At 41.4% G+C, this 20,258-nt stretch overlaps 1 protein-coding gene and 1 long non-coding RNA gene across 13 annotated transcripts in view; one reads left to right on the top strand and one right to left on the bottom strand.

Moving 5' to 3' along the window:
* The first annotated feature begins 1,804 nt into the window (after positions 1-1,804).
* Positions 1,805-3,850, top strand: LOC307170211. Of its 2 annotated transcripts, none has more exons than XR_013823314.1 (4): positions 1,805-1,953; positions 2,273-2,310; positions 2,881-2,919; positions 3,131-3,850. It is a non-coding gene; the product is annotated as an uncharacterized lncRNA (long non-coding RNA). The 2 variants fall into 2 exon arrangements; XR_013823315.1 differs by having other exon boundaries at positions 2,063-2,310.
* Positions 3,851-3,940: 90 nt separating this feature from the next.
* Positions 3,941-20,258, bottom strand: part of shank1 (SH3 and multiple ankyrin repeat domains 1) — a 123,135-nt gene continuing 106,817 nt past the window's right edge. For 6 of the 11 annotated variants that reach the window (XM_079861233.1, XM_079861235.1, XM_079861242.1 and 3 more), the window contains 7 exons: positions 16,738-16,764; positions 16,581-16,637; positions 14,758-14,870; positions 14,484-14,604; positions 8,763-12,336; positions 7,363-8,265; positions 6,279-7,082 (listed from right to left, as the gene is read on the bottom strand). In XM_079861233.1, the coding sequence (XP_079717359.1) occupies positions 6,995-7,082; positions 7,363-8,265; positions 8,763-12,336; positions 14,484-14,604; positions 14,758-14,870; positions 16,581-16,637; positions 16,738-16,764 (4,883 nt within the window). In that variant the 3' untranslated portion in view covers positions 6,279-6,994. Of the gene's footprint in view, positions 5,601-6,265; positions 7,083-7,362; positions 8,266-8,762; positions 12,337-14,483; positions 14,605-14,757; positions 14,871-16,580; positions 16,638-16,737; positions 16,765-20,258 lie in introns of those variants that run through there. The other 5 variants (XM_079861238.1, XM_079861237.1, XM_079861236.1 and 2 more) reach the window with 5 other exon arrangements.

The following is a 20,258-nucleotide window of genomic DNA, read 5'->3' as shown; positions in this document are numbered from 1 at the left end:
ACAGGTGTTCCTAATAATCCTTTAGGTGAGTGTAGAAAAGATTCCTTATCCTGTGGGTTCCTCTAATGGGCAACATTAATATCACAGCTTGGACCCCTAATTATAAGATGGATCCAGTTTAAAAATAGTACAACTACAGTACAGTACAGTATAAATTGCATGAAATATAAGCATAACATAAGGTCAGATGTACTGTAATAGTTCAATATACAGTATGCAGTTTTCTTCTAGAGCATATTATTAGTATAAATAATATTCTTCATAAGAATCATGTGAACTTTATATTATCTCTTCTTTTATATATAAATTATAGTCTAATTTTTCATAACTAAATACCGCAATAGTCTGACTTTGGTGGCCAACTAGCTGTGTCAACATAATGTTATAATGACCAAATACAACCAAAAACAACTGTTCAGACTTACCAGTGAAAGGTAATTCCCCGAGATCTGCTTTGGATCGTACGACGGTTCATAAAACCCATAGACTGTAAAAAATAGGTAAAACCTCAAAATAGTCAGGCACATTTTCTTCAGTCCACTTATGAGAGTTACGGCAAGTTGCCCGGACAAATATGGCGGCGCCGTTGACGTACGATCCAGCGGCCAATTTATTATTGTATTAGTCTTTGTATTTATTATGTCTACGGATCCACACTTTGAAAATCGACCGAAAATCGACCTTCAGTGGACTTTTGGCATACTCTTTTCAACATACTATGCTTTGGGGCACACTTTTTGTAATCTAACATACTATTTAGGATGGATGCACATAGGACGCAGGGAATTAATGAAGTAAGTTAGGCTCAACCCATAGACAGTAAAAGAAAGGCTCAACCCATAGATTGTAAAAAATAGGGCTCAACCACAGACTAATATACATACAACCGGCGTAGCGTCATAGAACGTCTCTGAAAAGGTTCACGCCCACTTTTAGGAGAAAACAATCCGGCGAGCGCCATACACAGTATCGGATTGAGGACGTGTACTAACCCTTACAAACATGTAATTTGTATTTAAACATTTTTTTTCACACAGTAGGCTACCCCTATTATGTATTTGTATTTAATCAAATTTTTCCACACAGTATTTTGTATTTTTATTTTATTTTAAATACATTTCCATGTATTTATGCCCATCTCTGCCTGCCATCATCATCAATATCTTGCTGTTATGGAAATATCATGAATTACGGATGATGCTATCAAAAGCTAAATCAGGCTAGTTGTATGGCTGGACAGAAAAGTGCACTCAGTAGCTCCTCTAAATATAAAGACATACTATTATACATTTAAAGATGTTTACTTCTTAAAACCGTAGTAAAATCATTCACTGGCTACCTGGTGACTCGATGAGGTACGAGTAAATGTCCAGGTAAGACACTTCTGGCCAATGGGTGGGGTTGTTAGACCAATTTGACGCTGGTAGAATGAAAGGGACATGTTTTTAAGTTGCCCAAATTAAGTTTATAAATGTATCGTTCACGCTCTATGGAAAGCAGTGTGGACATATAATTACTCGACATATTTCATCTAAGTGATTTCTGAAGTTACACACGTCTGCCGGCTGTGTACGGACGTTGTTTTGTGCCGCTATTTTGTATTGAAGTCTATGGGAAGTCTGGCTTGTTTTCCCCTAAAAAGGGGCGGTTACGAAATTGACAGTGAAGTTCCCGGATGTGCCGGTTGTATGTATTTAGTGAACAAGTTTGGTACAATTGCGGGCACAATTACATTTTTTTTTTTTTAATTAATTAAATTGATAATACAAACAAAACTTCTAGAAAGATACAGATCACTTTTAAACTTCATGTTTATAACTAGAATCTTAAATTTGGAAAGGCGATATTAATGGAGACCTAAAGGTCCTACTCAGGATATATAAACCGCCACACTGCCAGCGATAGAGTTCTCTTTTCAGTCGGCATTGGTAGATGTTGGTGCTGCATGTGCTGGTAAGCGCTTGGGTTTTTGATCGTGTAACTGTTAAATGTATATTATTTGTTTTTTTCTGTAATTATGAAAAAAGATTACTAGAAGTTAGTTCATAAAATAATTTTCTAGGTAAGTTGATTAGTAAGTCAGCGCTACCTTCACCACGTGGCGCGTGTAGGTAGGTAAGCGGACAGTATGCGAATTTACTTTAATAAAATACACTATTGCCTGTCAAATGGTTCAGGGTGCGTTTGCACTGTATGCAATGGATCTGTTTTTGAGACAAAACTCGTATTAATGTTAGTCTTACCTGCGGCCGTCATTTGCTTTCTTTTGCAGAAGACCGAGTAAATCAGGGTTATCACTGCTGCCTTGAGGTAAGAGAAAGCTGCATAGCTTTTAAAATGAGTATACGTTTGTGTTGTAGGTTTGTTAAACGCTTCTATGATGTTTTAGCACTGGGCTCTGAGCTTATGTGTAGACAAAAGTGCAATTCTGCTCCTGACATGGCAGAGGCTGAGAAGTGTTGAAATGCTGTTAAAGACAACAAAGTCTGATCATCCAGATTAAGTTTACATTCCTTTAGCATTTAATGTAGTGTTGCAGCCTTGAGCATCTGCACGTATGTGCATATTTTTGTTATTGTGTACGAGTCCCACAGTTCTATGTGTGAGGAGTTCTATCTCAATCATATCACACATTCCTTTTGGGAAAATGTGCAGAAGATGCTGGTCAAGGAATTTGTAGGATTTTTAGCTTCATTACTCGGGACAAAGCAGGAACAACTATCAAAACATTAATAATAATAATAATAATAATAATTTGAGAAAGCTATGTGCCATAAAAAGAACTGGCTAATTTGTGTACTTTTGGCTTGTGGACTAAGTGTAAACATCTGTCATGGGAGTTATTCAGGGCAGTACTAAATAATTTGTTTTCTTTTGCAGAAGACAGAGTAAATCAGGACCCATCACTGTTTCCTTGAGGTGAGATAAAGCTGCGTCGCTTTAAAATGAGTATACATTTGTTGTATTTGTAAAAGGCTTCTATGATGTTTTAGCACTGGGCTCTGAGCTTATGTGTAGACAAAAGTGCAGTTCTGCTCCTGACATGGCAGAGGCTGAGAAGTATTGTTGAAATGCAATCAAAGAAGAGATTAAATGCCAGATTAATAATAAAACTGGTCTTTTCTTACAGAGTGGAATCTGGTGAGAAGTGAGTGTGGCCTGTTGACGAGTTTCTGCCTTTCTGCAAATGTTTGATCTGTTTTAGCTTTTTTTTTTTTCTCTTGACCATACAAATGCTTGATGTTTAAAGCACTGATTGTTTCCTTCAAATATGTTCTTTTTTGACAACCAATAAATGAGACTAAGACCCCTCAAGCTCTGCACTGTTTTCAAATTGCATGATCTGAAATGCTGTTCTTATGAGTTGCTTAAGTTATACCCGGGTTCCTACAGTCAATGATTAAAAATCGCTTCATGAACTGACTAGTAAATGAAGTGCCAAGCGGTCATGCTCATGGCAATCTCTGCAGGATTTTGTCCCTCCAATGAGTATTTGTATAGTACTTTTCATATTGCAATATTGCTTCATTGTATGTCAAAAGTGTGAAAACCATCAGTAAGCATGTAACAAGGTGACTAGCATGGGATAGAAATGGCAATATGTTTAGATTGGAACACTAAGAACCTATCTTCCTGGCAGTCACATAAGATTGTAAAGATGGTAAGGGAATTTAAAAATCTTACTGCTATTCAAAAACTGCACAAGCAATACACATACTTGAGTAGACCACAATTTAAGCAGATCATCCTGTTTAAAAGTTTACATCCCTTTGGCGTTTCATGTAGTGTTGCTGCCTTGAGCATCTGAACATTTGCATATTTTTGTAATCGTGTGAAAGTTAAATTCTGATTCTGCAACATTCTGTACATTTCTAAGGTTTAAAATCAATGTCCATATGCCAAATAAATAATATAGTAAAAAAAACAAGTCACTCAAAGTAATTCCTGCATTTATTATAATTCTAATAGCCTTTATTCATTTCTTAAACATGTGTATATGAATGTGTATAATTGCATACACATATATATATATATTTTGTAAATAACCTCTTATCTGTTCATAGTTAATTTTCTTCAATTTAAAAGAAAAGATGCTTTCTGCACACCCTGGACAGCTACTGCATCAATTGCTCCTGTGTGTGATCAGTGACCTCTTCCTGGGTCACATTGTCCAGACCCTTTAATGGCTATGTGATCTTCAATGTGCATGGATCCTCAGCATGATCATGGATAATTCTGCAGCTTGAAAAGCTGTCTGCATACTGTTCTGTTGTAATATTTAAACTGTCTGGGAAGAGAGAACCATACGACTTTTACTCCACCTAGTGGACAATACAAGAAAGTGAGAATTACCATTCATCAGGGTACAACAGCTGTTATTGAAGCAAATCAGTTCTATGAATTTGACTCTGAAAAGATGAAACAACAGAGAACACAGGATGTGTAGAAAGCATGATTCGATTACACGTTAAATTCATGTTAAACATTTGGAAGACAGAGATTCTTTAAAACTTGGAATCCTTTTTTTCCCATCTCAGAATGATAATTTCTTTCATTGTCCTTACTGTTATCAACATCACTATACTTACCAGTCTCAAACATCAAAAATACAATAAATTCTTCAATCTTTTTATCCAATATTGATGATTATGCTAAAGTGAGAGCTGTGATGAATGATGCATAAATCCCACACTCGTTCTGAGAAGACGAACAGATGCAAGATGGGCAGAGAGAGATGGAGGGGGCGAGATCTTTACTGATGGTCCTGAAAGAGACACAGACAGGTAAGTAACATAAAGGTGAAGGCGTCTGTGGTTTGGACTCAAGGTGATAGCAGATGAAAGGAAGAGAAAAGAGAAAGGAAGTGCAATGTGATGATGAGGAGCCCTTTTAATTGATTGAGCAACTATTTGTGATGTGGGAGATGAAGGCTGGAGGTCACTAGATTTACTTATTAGTTTGGGAAGTGAGGGAATATGAATGTAAAGGGTTTATATACTACCGGAGACAATAAACTCCTTGATAGTCCTTGCATACAAAGTGGTCACATTAATTTTGTGTTGGAAGGGAAAAGCAGGAGGGTAAGGAACATTGTAAGATATGAAAGTCTTGTCTCTATTTTAAGTCTTAGAGGTACCAAAGATCTGAACACATAGCATGTTGTCAAAAAAAAAAGATGTCAAGAATAAACACCCGTCCAGCATTTGCGCTCAGAAACAAACAAGAAACACTGCAGAATAGCGATAACAGCAAGGACGATGAGAACAGTGACGGCAATAAATAACATTATCTCATGTTAAATCAACAACAGAATTCCAGACCCATTTAGAGTTTAAAAATTGTTATAGGAACAATCATTGTATTAAAACAGATGTTAGCACATATCCCTCACCCATGTCAGAGTGCATGTTCATCTTGCCTTTGCTCCATAGAAAGAGTGTTTTTTGGAAGGAGAGAGGGAGAGTGACTTGGAAAGAGAGAAATACAGGCAGTTTGGTTTTCCCTCTCCCTCTTCTCCATGTTGTCTCCTCTTTTAAAATGGAGCCTTGATATCGTCAATAGGTTTGCTGAAGTCGTAGTCACCTCTATATTTTGAGAGTCTGTGGTAAAAATGTTGATAAATTTTCAGTATATATATATATACTTTTCTTTGTACAATGTTGTATGATCTTTCTTCTTTAAAAGATTTTTTGCTTGTTTAAACATGATCTTCATCTTGTATCCATACATTGATATTTTACTGTGTCCCATTATGTTATAGAAATAAAAGTATGTTGCTATCAGTAGTCTGAGGATGTAATGTCTTTGCATGTGTGTGTGTGTGGTAGAATGCTTGTGTGTCTATTCTGTTGGTCTGGGCACTTATTTTTGCTACGGGTTTGTAATACAGTGACCAGTCTGTATATGTATGCATGTATATATGTATATATATATATATATATATATATATATATATATATATATATATATATATATATATATATATATATATATATATATATATATATATATATACATGCATATAATTTCATTATAAGACATGAGAAGGTAAAGAAGTTCTAGTGAAATAGAAGATAAGCACAAGCCCCAATCTGGCTTCGGCAAAATAGAATCCCTCCATTGGTGAGGTAAAAACACGTAAACCACGGTCATGCCTCTAGTGATAACCTTTCATATTATCATGTATACACACACACACACACACACACACACACACACACACACACACACACACACACACACACACACACACACACACACACACACACACACACACACACACACACAAACACAAACAAACAAACAAACAAACAACAGGAACCCATGCATAAACACAGTCGTACCAAATAAGTGCCTGCTGTTAAACTGACCTCTATTTTAAGGGCTTCCCTAGTCATGCCAGACAGGAGGTTTGTCAGTACTTGCCCTCCCTGCATTGGTCTCCATTGAATCTGCTCTAAAAACGAGACCGTTAGTAAATATTTGTTGATGATAGACTCGGCTCAAAATCTGAGAAAAAGAGAAAAGACAGCAAAGGAGGTTTCAATATCTCTCTTTCTCCCTATCTCTTTCTAAAGAACTACAGAAAAACAACAAAGCTAAAGAGCATTGTGATTGTTTCCCTCAAATTATTTGGCTCAGATATGTAGTATGTTACCTTCTCATGTTGCTCCTCATGGAGTTAGATTCCCCTATTCATTCAATTATTTCCATTTTGATCACCTTGTGAATGCCTGCAAGCTCAAACTATGTGTTCTGTTTAAATGTTGATATGTACGGATGTGTATGTGGGTGTTCATGTTTTCGTCGACTGAATCAAACATGTAAGTGCAGGCGTTCACAGTTCGGCAGGCCTTCAACTCTCTCTCTTTCTCCGGTATGGCTTCATCTGCAAGCCGGCAGTTTGATATCGAAGTCACCTCTTCTTGCGTTTTTCTTCATTCAGGGAATAATCTCTGATGGCAGCAGTTGTCACCTCATCTTTCTTGTTCTCTCAACTCCGGTTGGCCTCATCTCTCCTTCTGTCTCTCCGTTCATCTCGAGGGGAGAGGGCGGAAATGGGGAAAGTGCTAGAAGACAGCCTGATGATAGGGGGGAAGGTGGAAAGTCTTTATAAGGAAGTAAATTTTGTTCTGTTCATCCCCCACTTTCTGTTCTCCATCTCTTTCCCCATGCCATCCTGGACCCCATGCAGCAGCCCACTCCATATGTTCCCAGAAGTTAGCAATCAATAGCATATCAACGTTTCACCTCATCTGTACTAGCTTTATTTCTCATGCACTAACCCTTTCTCACCCTAATCCCTCTCCATCGCTGTCCTCCCTTGCGTCTCTCTGCCTCCCCTTCTTTCTCTCCTCTCACCTGTCCATCACTCTCCTGAGTGCCCTCTCTATGTTCATACGATGGCCAACCCTGGTCACACCCAGGTCCAGGTAGTCGTCCTTAGTAAGAGAGGGCAGGTGCGTGCCATCGATCTCGTTGTCTAGGAAACGCTCTCGGTGCTCACCCAGGTTCAGGTAGCCCAGCCAATCTGCAACATCATACTTGGTCCAGTATGGGAGTGGTTTGGAGGCAAAGGGTTTGGTGGGTGAAGGGGGTGGGAGGTGGGGGTAACTCAGGCAAGTGGGTGGAGGAATGGGGTGAAGAGGTGGGGATGAAGTCCCTGAAAGGAAGTGGGTGGGGGACAGGGAGCGAGAGACCACCAGAGAGGAATTTGGAGGCGGAGGAGCACCCGACGGGGCAAAGAGAGGGGGAGAGGGGGAGAAGTAGGGGTCCCCAAGGGGATTGGCAGGTGAGGGAGGAGTAATAGAACCACGGAGGTCATATAGGCTGCTATAGAGGGGCGTGGTGGGGAGAATAGGAAGAGAAGAGGGTCGGGGAGGGCCAAGCTTGGGCCGGTCAGATGGAGAAATTAACGGGCTGGGTGCTCGTCTGCGCTGGGCATGATGTGACTCGGCCTTCCGAGACTCTCGGCTGGGGATAAATTGGAACTCCAGGGCTTTGGTGCGATAAACGGGCCGGTGTTTGGGTGAGGTGGGGTATGGTGAATACGAAGAGGGAGAAACAGGTGAGTGGGACCGGGGAGGAGGCTGGGATGAGGCAGCAGGGGGCTGAGGGGAAGGAGATCGAGCCCAGTTTGGGAAAAGTGGCTGGGAGGAAGGGGTTGGGGAGGGAGACAAGGCAGGCTGAGAGAGATGAACAGGAGATGGGGAGCTAGAGCGGACTGAGGGAGGACTCAGTGCACCTGTAGAGTCCTCTGAGAACCTGAAATAAGAGAAAACACAACACAAATTAAGGCAAAAGTATAAAAGATTGGACAAAAAGAGAGAAAAAGAAAAAAAAGTTTGACAGTAAAGAGAAAGAGAGAGCAAGGAGGTTTAGTGAAGCAGTTACCTGTGTCTGATGTGGGACAGACAGATGGACATGGACAGTGCAATAAAAAGCAGAAATCACAAAAAGAGAGGAACAGTTTAAACAGACACAATTACACAATACACACACAGAGTTCTTTGGTGTTTGAGACATTGTTAATAAAAATGGCAGTTACAAAACTATTTTAGAGCACTGTCGTAAATTAACTGTTAGTCTAAATACCCAAGGAGTCCTTTAACTTAATGGCTCAGATTTCCCATGACTTATGGCATCCCAAATCACACAATGCTCATGCAGCTGAGAAACTCTCATGCTACATGCCTCCTTTCAAGGTCACCATGCAAACATTAACATATAGCCATGCACATATACCTATACTGATAACACACAAATACCTATGCCTGCTCAGTGATCTCTGAGCCCCCCAGTTCTCTGTTCCTTTGCTCCTCTGCTGTAATTTGGTGCTTAGTTCGTTGATGATGCTTGCCTTCATACCGGACACGGGAGGATGCAGTTTACGTGCCTCCACATATGTCCCCACAGTCTGGCCCCCTCCCTCTCCCATGGTTCCAGCCGACCCATCACCCCACAGAGGTTTTATCTCTGGAGTGCGGGGACGGTCAAAGTACATTACAGAGGAGCGAGCGATCCCTGGCCCTTCCCTCATCACATAGCCATCACGGGCATTAAAATCTTCCTCCTCTCCCTCTTCTGCCTCATCCTCCTCCTCTTCCTCCTCCCTACGACGGTGGTAGGCAGGGGGTGCCGTGCTGGTTTGGCGCCGAAGATCTCCAGGCCGGCTGCCTTCTCTGTACCTCTGTGTTTTTGGGTAGGTGGATGCAGTGCTGGCGGCTTTGGCATTGTGCATTTCAAAAGTCTGTCCATCAAGGTAGCTCATGTAAGACTCTAAAAAGTCTGCCCCACTTGTTCTGTCAGCCTCGGTTGACCCACCTCTCTCTCCAACTCCTCCTATGCTACCTATCCCTGCTCTCTCTAACCTCTCTCTGACCCCACTACCACTGAGTGCAAGGATGTTGTCTAAGTGATGGTCACTGCTGCTTCGACTGTCCAGCTCCTCAATCCCAGAATCTACCACTGTCTCCTGGGACTCGCCACTCTTGGCTGCAGCTGCAGAGGGTGGTGGACGATGCTCTGCACTAGGCCGCCTGCTACCCCCTGTAGCTACTGTGGAGACAGTTGCCATGCGTGTGTGTGGTGTGACAGCGGCAGCAGTAGTAGTAGTAGAAGAAGAGGCAACAGTTGTAGAAGCAGTTGTAGAACAGCTTGCGGTCACAGTTGAGGCGCCTCTGAGAGAAACAGAAGTGGCAGGGGTGGATGTTGCTACTGGGGCCCCCCGGTAGGCAGGTGGAGCTGGAATAGAGAGAGGAGGTGGTGTGGGAGAAGAGGAGCGCCCAGTAGAGTGTGTACTGTTGTATAAGTGTTGCGACTGAGATAGGCCAAATGGTCTATGGTAGGAGGTGGGTGGTGGCGGAGGTGATACAGAGGGAGGTGGAGGTGGCCCAGAGGGCTGCAAGGTAGAGGGGGAGGGAGGCGGTAGAGGGTTGGGGGAAGATTGAGAGGGAGACGGGGCTGACTGGGTTAGGTTGGCAACCTCACTGTCATAGGAAGTAAGACTGGAAGTTGTGGAATCTCCTGCCTGGGGGGAAGGCAGTGGTGTGTGAGGTGGGAACCCAGCCATAAAGGAGTCTTTTGGAGGGGGAGGAGGTGGTGGGGGAGGTGGTGGTGGAGGATGAAGCTGCTGACGGGCTGTCACATTGTGAGACATCATTGCAGAGTAGCTCAAACCCCGATCAAAACTATTGGCAAACTCCAGAGGTGGAGGGAGAGGATCGACAAAAACAAACTCATCATCTACATCTACCGAGGGAGCTGGGGGAGGAAGAACCATCAGACCTGTTCCACTTCCACCTTCACCTGTGGCTCCTACTGAAGGACGTGTAGGGGCTGCTGTTGAAGGAGGAGATGGTGGTGTTAATGAAAGGATGTACGCCCCAGCCTCACTCTCCATTCTCAAGAACGAGGGGCGTCGAGGCTGCTGGGTCGTTGGCTGTGTAGACTGTTGCAGTGACTGTGTCTGAGCTTTTTCTATTTCTCTTTCTCTCTCTCTTTCTCGTGACCTCTCTCTCTGACGCTCTCTTTCACGCTCTTTGTAGGTGGGTTGATAGTGCTGAGACTGATAGTGGTGCGTGTGGACAGTTTTGTCCTCAGAGAAACGAACCCTTAGGCCTTCTCTGGGAGCAGAGGTGCTAGCAGCCTCCCTATCTGCACGCTCTCCTACCCCTGCTTCCTCACCCCAACTGTTCCCTGCTCCACGCAGGATCCTAGGAGATGGAGGGCGAGTGGATGTGGTGGTGGCAGCTAGTGATGAGGAGGTAACAAGGTATGAGGAGGAGCTTGAGGACTGAGCAGCAGAGGAGGTTGCAGGGGAAGAAGAGGCCATTGAGTAAGAGTTGTGTGATGTTGATTGTGCAGTGGATGAGGGAAAGGCCCCAATGCTGGACAATTGACGGCTAAAATGGTGTTCAGTAGTCCTCTCCCTACGTATGCGACCATCATCCTTCAAGGCACGTTCCCGTGCAGCCAATGCCAAGCCTAGTGGGGATGAAGGGTCCAGGACTTTCCCTGTTAATGGGTGAATGAACGTTGTAGTGGAGGCTTGCTGCTGTTGTTGTTGTCGGCCTCCTGCCCCATAGAAGTCAGCAGGTACAGACTTAGGCTGGTAATCCCCAGGAGGAGCAGGTGAGGAGTACTCAGGCAGGCCAAAGGCAGGAGGCATACTGCGTGTGTGGTGGATAAAGGTATCACCTGAGAACATTCCTTCATCTATAGATTTGGATGGTCGCAGGCGTGGTGAAGGCTGGGAACTCAGCTGCTGTTGGGAAGTCTGGGTTCGTCCTCCTGCTCCTCCTGCTCCACCCAACTCTTCCTCAGCAGAAAGAAAAAAGGAGGCACTCTTTCGTCGTGCTTCATGGAATCGCTCTCGATCCCTGCGAGCTGCCCCTACTATGGCAGCACCAAACTGGCTGGTGAAGTCCAAACTCTCTTGCGTACGAAGTGATGGCAGTGATGGGGGTGGAGGAGCAGGTATAGATGGAGGGGCTGGCGGTGGAACAGTGGGTGCAGGTGGGGGAACAACAGGTTGGGGTTTAGAACTGTCACTCTCTCCTGGAGGAGGCGGTTCGGCTTCCACGCTGCTGCCTTGGCTACTGCGACCACTGCTGCTGGTGGAAGGGGCTTTAACAATGATGGTTGGGATAGGAATGGAGCTCTTCTCCACGGACCCCTTCCCTTCCAGTGTGCCCTGGCCCTGACGCAGATCCTCCACCTTTGACTGCTTCACCAAGGGCCCCTTCCCTCTCCGGGCACCACCTTTTGGTACACCACCTGCCCCTGCCCCTGCTCCTGTCCCTAACCCACTGCGGTCCATCCTGGAAGGTTGGCCCTGTGTAGTCTGCTGCTGTTGGGGAATAACCGTAGCGACACTGGTGGGTGGGACTGCGTTGCTGTAGCCCCTTCTCAACACTGTAGCCTTGGCCCCTGCTGCTCCTCCAGCCCCTGCAAGGTCCCCTGTGTACCCAATCACCTTCCTGGAGGCAGTCCTGCTTGGCACGGAGGGATGGGCTTGAGCATGGGAATAAGCAAGGTCCCCGGCTCCGGACCCAGTAGGTGGTCCAGGGGACCTGTCTCGGGGTCCATGAGTGACATGTACTGACTGTGAGTAGAGCTGATAATGTGCAGACGAGGAAGTGGATTGGGACACAGAAACAGACGGTTGCTGGGATGTCTTGCCCCTAAAGCCAAGAGGAGGAGCTGAGGAGAAAGGGGGCTCAGGGGGAGCTGTAGTAGGAGGAGGAGGTATGTCATCTGGGCCAGGTACTGAAAGACTGCGGGCAAACTTCATGGTTGGAGGATGAAGGAACTGCTTCTCCTCCTCAAGAACCCCTGCAGAAAAAGATAACAAAAAGGAGAGAGTTTAAATACATTTTCAAGGAAAGTAATGAAGGGAGAATTAATAGAAAGGATAACATGTTACAAAACAAAAAAGGCAAAACAAAAGTATGCTTGAGAGTGAAGGAGAATGTATGACAGCTGGAAGTGAGGAAAAAAAGAAAAGAAGAAAAAGAAAAGATATATTTCCTAAAAATGAGCAGAGGGCAAACAAAACGGGATACAGAATTGAGGCCATCTTGTAGTATATCTGTCTGTCTGCTTGTCTGTTTGTTACCTTAACTAATTTCCCAGCGTGAACATGTACAAGCCATTCACCTCTCTACTTTTGCAATGCTGTTTTGTGTTAGTGCAGACTTTAGTTACAGTATTAGTTACAGTATGTTATAGAAGGACAAATGCTATACACACACACACACAATGTCTACCTGATGACACAATAAATTACACAAATACACAATAGCTATAGCTAAAGGCAAGCAAAATAAACAAATGGCCTTAATTTAAAAAATGTTTTAAGGCAATTTTAATTTTAATATAAAGATCCCAATTATGTAAGCCAAGAAAGTTGAAATTTTCATATTGAACTTTTAAACACAATTTGGCATTGTAAGCTTACACACACATCCATGGCATGGGACAGAAAGTGTTTCTCATCATACAGATAGTGTGCTAATAATCTTGGGGATTTTAAATGGGCTGTAAATTTTATAGACCAACCAAAACTGAATACTAAATGCCCCAATACACTTCCAGCGAAATCGAAGAACGAACTGAAGTGACATAATTTAGAACAAAATCAGGCCAAAACACCGCCTTCTTTCATGCTGAAATCTTTACTAGTTAGGGTTAGGGTGAGTCGTTCGAGGTCAGATATCCGTGAGTAAAAACATGAACACACTGGAGAGCCGCTTTTTGCCCGTCTGCTCACTGGCAACCGAAAACGAGATCACATCACCCCAATCCTACGTTCTCTGCATTGGCTACCAGTCCGATACAGAATTGACTTTAAAATTGTATTATTTGTTTATAAATCTCTTAGCAACCAGGCCCCCAAATACATTTCTGACTTAATTATCACTCATAATCCATCCAGATCACTCAGGATCAAGAGATCAGCATCTCTTGGCTGTTCCACACAATCTCGCTTAAAACGCAGAGATGATCGAGCTTTTGCAGTAGTCAGCCCTAAGATGTGGAACACCCTACCACTACATGTTAAATCAGCTTCCACATTAGCTGAATTCAAATCTTTGCTGAAAACACATTTTTTCTCTAGTGCGTTCAATGTACCATAACTTGTATGTTTTCTGTCTTGTTTTGTTTAGTTTTTCTTACTTTACTGTACAGCACTTTGGCCAACCAAGGTTAATTTTAAATGTGCTTTATAAATAAAATTGATTTGATTTGAATTTACAGTAGAAAATGAAGTTGTACTTCTGATTAGATGGGACATTGACACTGTTTATATTTAAGAGGGTAAAGCTGCTTGATTTTAAGCAATCTATTGTTTAAAGTGCCATATAAATAAACGTAACGTGACTTTACTAGAGTGCCGAATTGCAGAGCTTGTGCAAACACATCCACGTTGCTATAATCAGATGCTTTTCTTATGCTTTATTAAAAAAATGCTTTTCTCAAGAATTGTTTTCTCAGTTTTGTTGTGCGTTTATTTTGTTATTGAGAGGAAAGCGCGCAGCACATTTATACATATTCATCTAAATGCCGTTCTCAGCAGAGTGGGTGGCGTCAGATGTTCTCTAACAGTATATCGCTGCCCACGTATTTCGAACTTCGTTTTAGCCCTAGGCGAAGAACAAAAAATTGTTTCGTTGAGAGTATATCGGGGACTTTATGTTGAGCACCAGATGAAAGAAATAACTTTCACCTTTGTTATGACAATTTATCTCTTTTGTAACCCAGTCAAACTCCTGACAAGATTCTTATGGACCGTTTCAACAAACTGAAATGTACAGTCAGTATTCTAAAGCAATAAAGCATTACAGATGATAAGCATTAAAGCAAACCCACAGTTGCACTCTTTTGAGTGCTCTAAACGCACATACCAGAGACGTAGAGCAGTATGGCTAAACAGACAGACAGGTGGGCAGACAGACAGATGGACTAACAGACAGCCTCACCGATGGACTTCTGTCGCAGCATACCGTGCGGAGGGCCATGGCCAGACACAAATTGACCACGGTCGTAGCCTAGCCCTGCCCCAGATGATGTCATCCCCATTCCCGATTGGTCGAAATTTGGCTGCCAAAAAACAATGATTTTCATTGAACATTATGGACAAAATTTTTTAAAGTCTGCAAATTTGCTAAAAGCAAAACATAGCTCAGTAAACCCTGAGCATCAATACCTCATTCCATAATTATCATGATCTTTGTGATAGTAATCTACACACACCTCATTATAAAAGCCTCTGCCCCGTTCTCTTTTTACCCCCTGAGCCCGGGGTCCTGGAGCTTCATTGGTACTGATGGACTGCTGTGCTGCTGCTAAAATCTCATCCAATTTATCTGACATAGAATAATAGGACAGATAAAAAAATAAAGAATTAATTAACTTACAAACAATGTATTCTTAGCTTGAATTAGTTTGAACTAAAGGAATTGTTCACTCAAAAAATAAAAAATTATAATTTTTAATTACATTTTTAGTGATTTTCCTACCCATATTTCTTTTGAAATCCTTTTTTCCCGTTCCATTGAACAAAAAAGTTATTTTTAGCAAAATACCCAAGCTGCTCTTTTCCATACAACAAAAGTAAATTGTGGTCACAGCTGTCAAGCAAGTTTGTCAATGAATTATAAACTAAATTTCAGCCTACACTGTAAACCCTTATGCTCAAAAAAATAATTGGTTTAAGTAAGGTAAACTTAAATTAAACAATTTAGTTCAATCAAATTGACTTTTATGAGTATTTAGAAATGTATTTTTCTTTCGAGTTCACAAAACTGACACATAATAAGTAATCTTAACTGTATCATTGTTTTGAGTTGTTCTTTTAATTTAGACAAACTTAAATTTAACAGAAACTGGGCAGGGATTTCTATTTCCCAGCATGCTTTGCCAAGACACTCGAAAGGGAGAGTAAATGCTAAAATTAAGTGTCAAGTTTATGAATTAGCTTACTCAAATATTTCAAGTCAGGAGCAATTAAAAATCTTTTTGCCAACTTATTCGGGTTTAAAGTATACTATACCACAGTGGTGCCTGCAACTGTATGCTCTGTTCATACCACGAATGACCTGAGAAAATTTTAGAAATTATAATGTTTCCCGTATCTCTGTCGGCTGAACCAGCAATGCCAATGAATCATTTGTGAAGTAATCATTCTTTTGAGTCGCTTCTAATTGGCCAAATGGGTTTGCTAAACGGTCTGAATTTATTAACAATTCAGTTACATTCATTCATATCACTTCACTGAATCATTTGGAGTGGTTTCTCGGTCAGTATATGCAAGAACACAGAAAAGAAAAAAACGATGATGGATGAAGTGGATGTTCATACCAGCAATCAATTCAAACTTTTGGCTGTGGTTACTTTGAGAGACTTCAACTAGTGCTAAGTGAATAAGTGGCCGTTCAGAAGGAAAAGGGGTACACCCACACTGTTTTAAATTGTAAACATGCACTAGATGTATATTTTTTACCACTGTGCCACGTTTTGTTGTTTATGTGTTTTAAAACATTTAAAACATGTGCTGTCAAAAACACATTTTCGTTCTGCTCAGATGTTGCGTTCATTTACTGTTTTGTCGAAGGGTCTCTAGATGTGCATTAGCCAATAGTTACATGAATGGATGAATGTGCTGGAATTCATATTCTCAAGAAAATGAAAAATGCTTTCATTGAAATGAAAAAGTTGAATTGAACACCCACTTCCCCCTTCCTGTGCGTACCATTAGATAAAATCATGCAGGTGCCTCTGCTATACCCCACACAAAACTATAATTTGGCTTCAGAAGACTTGGAACATAGTTTACAAGACTTGGACTATTGTTATGATGCTTCACAGTGCTTTTTTTGCCCTGGTCTCTGTGCATTTTCATTGTAAGACAGCAGCTCAGACATTCTGCTTAACTTCTCTTTGGTGCTCAGTCATACAGGTTTGGGTGAATAAATGATGACTGAATATTCTTTTTTTTTTGGTGAAATCTCCCTTTATTTCTTTACATTATTTATGACTAGACATATGACAATGCATACAACTATTGACCCTCTTACTCAAAGCCATCTGATAAACTGTCCTCTTCTTCTCTGTAGCTTGTGAAGATTCGAACTCTGTAACAGAGGGACAAGTTTCATTTTATAAGAAATATTTGCAGACCCATTAGGTCAAGTGTCTCATAAAAGACACAGAGAGTGGAACAAAGAGCTTTACCTGATTTTTTTTTCCATGGGGCAGAGGCTGTGTTCAAGCAAACAGAGAGTCAATGTAAGGTGGAAAACCATCAGCCTGTAGTAATACTCTATGAGCTGTTAATGCTGCAATCACATTCCCTTCAACTAACAAATAGGTTAAAGACTTTTTTACATTTTATTAACACTCCTTTCCAGGATGCACACAAAATGTTCTCCCAAACTTGTACAAATGCAACCTTAGCAAAACAAGAGAAACTGAAGTGCCTCTTACCTCTGTCCACTGTGTATGGAATGCCGGGACAGACAAAAAGATTAGGGAGGTTATAAAACAGACTAGTTAGGGCTTCAATCATTAAAAAAACAACCTGTGCAACAAGTGTGAAGGAAAGGTTAAAAAAGCCACAGGTGAGTTTGTAGGGAGTGTATATGTGTGTGTAATGTCTTCTCCTGTTATTGTCACTTGCACTTCGTGTCACATGTATAGTATAGCCTTCTCTATCAGCGGTGAGGACTACACATGTGATAAATGCAGGGAGATAGTCAGGCTGACGGATAAGATTTCAGTACTAGAGACACGCATCCAAACTTTAATCGAGGATAGTAAGAATGCAAGGGCTTTAGATACCGCTTTGGATGCGACTAGCTTAGTGAACTCTGTACATTGTTCAGTTCTGGCTGTAGAACCCGTGCAGCAGGGCAACTGGGTGACCGTGAGACACTGTAGTCGCGGGACAAAACACTGCGCTTCCGTTCCGATTACAACATTAAACAGGTTCTCCCTACTCAGTGAAACACCCACTAAGAATCCTGCTGAATGTGCCCTAGTTATTGGTGATTCTATTACACGGAACGTGAAAATAGAGACACCAGCCACCATAGTCACATGTTTACACACCAGAGTGCCTGACATCAAAGCAAATTTAAAAGTGCTGGCTAATGCTAATCGTAAATTCTCTAAGATTATTATTTACGTCGGCACTAATGATGTTCGACTTCGCCAGTCGGAGATCACTAAAATAAACGTTAAAGAGGTGTGTGAACTCGCAAGTACGATGTCAGGCACTGTAATTTGCTCTGCCCCCCTTCCTGTTCGCTGGAGTGATGAGATACTTAGTAGACTGTCCTCACTCAATGGCTGGCTGTCTAAGTGTTGTCCACAAAATAATATAGGGTTCATAGACAATTGAAAAAGTTTTTGGGGCAAACCTGACCTGTTGAAAAGAGATGGTATTCATCCCTCCTGGGATGGTGCTGCTCTTCTCTCTAGTAATATGGCACATAGTCTTAGAGCTCAAACATGACAGTCTGGGGCTCAGGTCAGGAAACAGACAGACTTGCTAAACCGACCATCTGCTAGCTGTCTCACGTCACTGAGGTCAGATAAATTCCATCACACAGAGACTCTTTCTCCTAGATATCATCATATAGAGACAGTGTCTGTTCCCCGAATCAGGAAATACAAAAAACTCCCAAACCCATTTAAGGGTAAAAAATGTATCGATGTTCAACAAATAAAAAATAGATATAATACAGATGAACAAATGATAAAGCTTGGGTTCCTGAATATTCGATCCCTTACTTCAAAAGCACTTGTTGTTAATGATATGATTATAGATTATAACCTAGACGTGTTGCGTCTGACAGAAACCTGGCTAAAACCAGACAATTACATTACTTTAAATGAGTCCACCCCCCAGGATTACTGTTATAAAAACGAGCCACATCTGAAAGGAAAAGGGGGTGGTGTTGCTGTAATCTATAGTAATTTCTTCACAATTACTGAGAAGTCTAGTTTGGTGTTGGTGCTTAATGTAACACTATCTAGTGTAAATGATAAATCGTGCTTGACATTTGTGCTAACTACTGTATACAGGCCACCAGGGCACCATACAGACTTTATCAAAGAATTTGCTGATTTTTTATCGGAGTTAGTACTGGCTGCAGATAAAGTCCTAATTGTTGGTGATTTTAATATCCATGTAGATAACGAAAAAGACGCATTGGGATTACCATTTAGAGACAATCTGAACTCTATTGGTGTTAGACAACACGTGTCAGGACCCACTCATTGTCATAATCATACTTTAGATCTAATATCGTCACATGGAATCAATGTTAATGCAGATGAAATTCTGCAGCAGAGCGATGACATCTCAGATCATTATCTAGTCTTGTGCATACTCCATTTAGCCAAGGTTGCAAAGCCGACTCCGTGTTACAAATATGTTAGAACTCTGCCACTAAAGATTGCTTTATTAATAATATTCCTGATCAGTTTCATCTCCTCAGCGTCCCAGATAGCTTAGAAGAACTCGATATTGCGACAGAAACTTTTGACTCGGTCTTTTCTAGCACTTTAGACACAGTTTGTCCTTTGCACTTAAAGAAGATTAAAGAAAATATTCCAACGGCGTGGTACAACGAGCACGCTCGGGCCCTTAAAGGTGGGGTATGTGATTTGCAAAACGGCCGGCAGATTCCACAGATGATTAAATTGCTTAATTTTCATTTCAGTGCTTCTAACTCGGTGGCTGTAAGTGGGTTAGGAATAGGATTTCAAGTGATTTTGAAAAAATGGACAAAAAAAAGAATCACATACCCCACCTTTAAGAGAGCAGACAGAAAAATGGAGCGCAACTGGAAGAAACTTTGACTCTCTTAGAAGAAAACAAACACAACCCTAGGTATTTATTTGACACAGTGGCTAAATTAACAAGAAATAAAGCTTCTACTTCTGAAGTTTCCAAAGAGCATAGCAGTAATGACTTTATGAACTTCTTAACTGATAATATTAGAGAGATTTTAAGAAGAAATTATAACTATGCAACCATCTACTACAGTATCGCATCAGGCAGTGCATTGTAGTGCTCCTGAGGAAAAATTCCATTCATTCGTTGCAATAGCAGAGGAAGAATTGTCTAAACTCGTTAAACCATCTAAATCAACAACATGTATATTAGACCCTATACCGACTAAGCTACTGAAAGAAATGCTTCAGAGGTCATAGATCATCTTCTTAATATCATTAATTCATCTTTGTCACAAGGATATGTACCGAAAACTTTTAAGCTGGCTATTATTAAACCTCTTATTAAAAAAACCCAACTTGATCCTAGAGAATTAGTCAATTACAGGCCAATCTCAAATCTACCCTTTTTGTGAAAGATACTAGAAAAAGCAGTATCCTCACAACTATGTTCCTTTTTAAAAAGAAATGATATCTGCGAGGATTTCCAGTCAGGATTTAGACCGTACCATAGTACTGAGACTGCTCTCATTAGAGTTGCAAATGATTTGCTCTTATCATTCGATTGTGGTTGTATCTCTCTATTAGTATTACTTGATCTTAGTGCTTCATTTGATACCATTGACCAAAACATTCTTTTAAATAGGGTCGAAAATTATGTTGGCATTAGTGGAATTGCATTAGCATGGTTTAAATCATTCTTATTTGACCGTTATCAGTTTGTAGCAGTAGATGAAGAAATATCTTATCGATCACAAGTTTAGCATGGAGTACCACAAGGCTCAGTACTAGGA

The sequence above is a fragment of the Squalius cephalus genome (genome assembly GCF_949319135.1).
Source record: "Squalius cephalus genome assembly, chromosome: 1".
Lineage (NCBI taxonomy): Eukaryota > Metazoa > Chordata > Actinopteri > Cypriniformes > Leuciscidae > Squalius > Squalius cephalus.
Note: the sequence above shows the minus strand (reverse complement) of the source record. Positions and strands in the feature narration are given on the sequence as shown.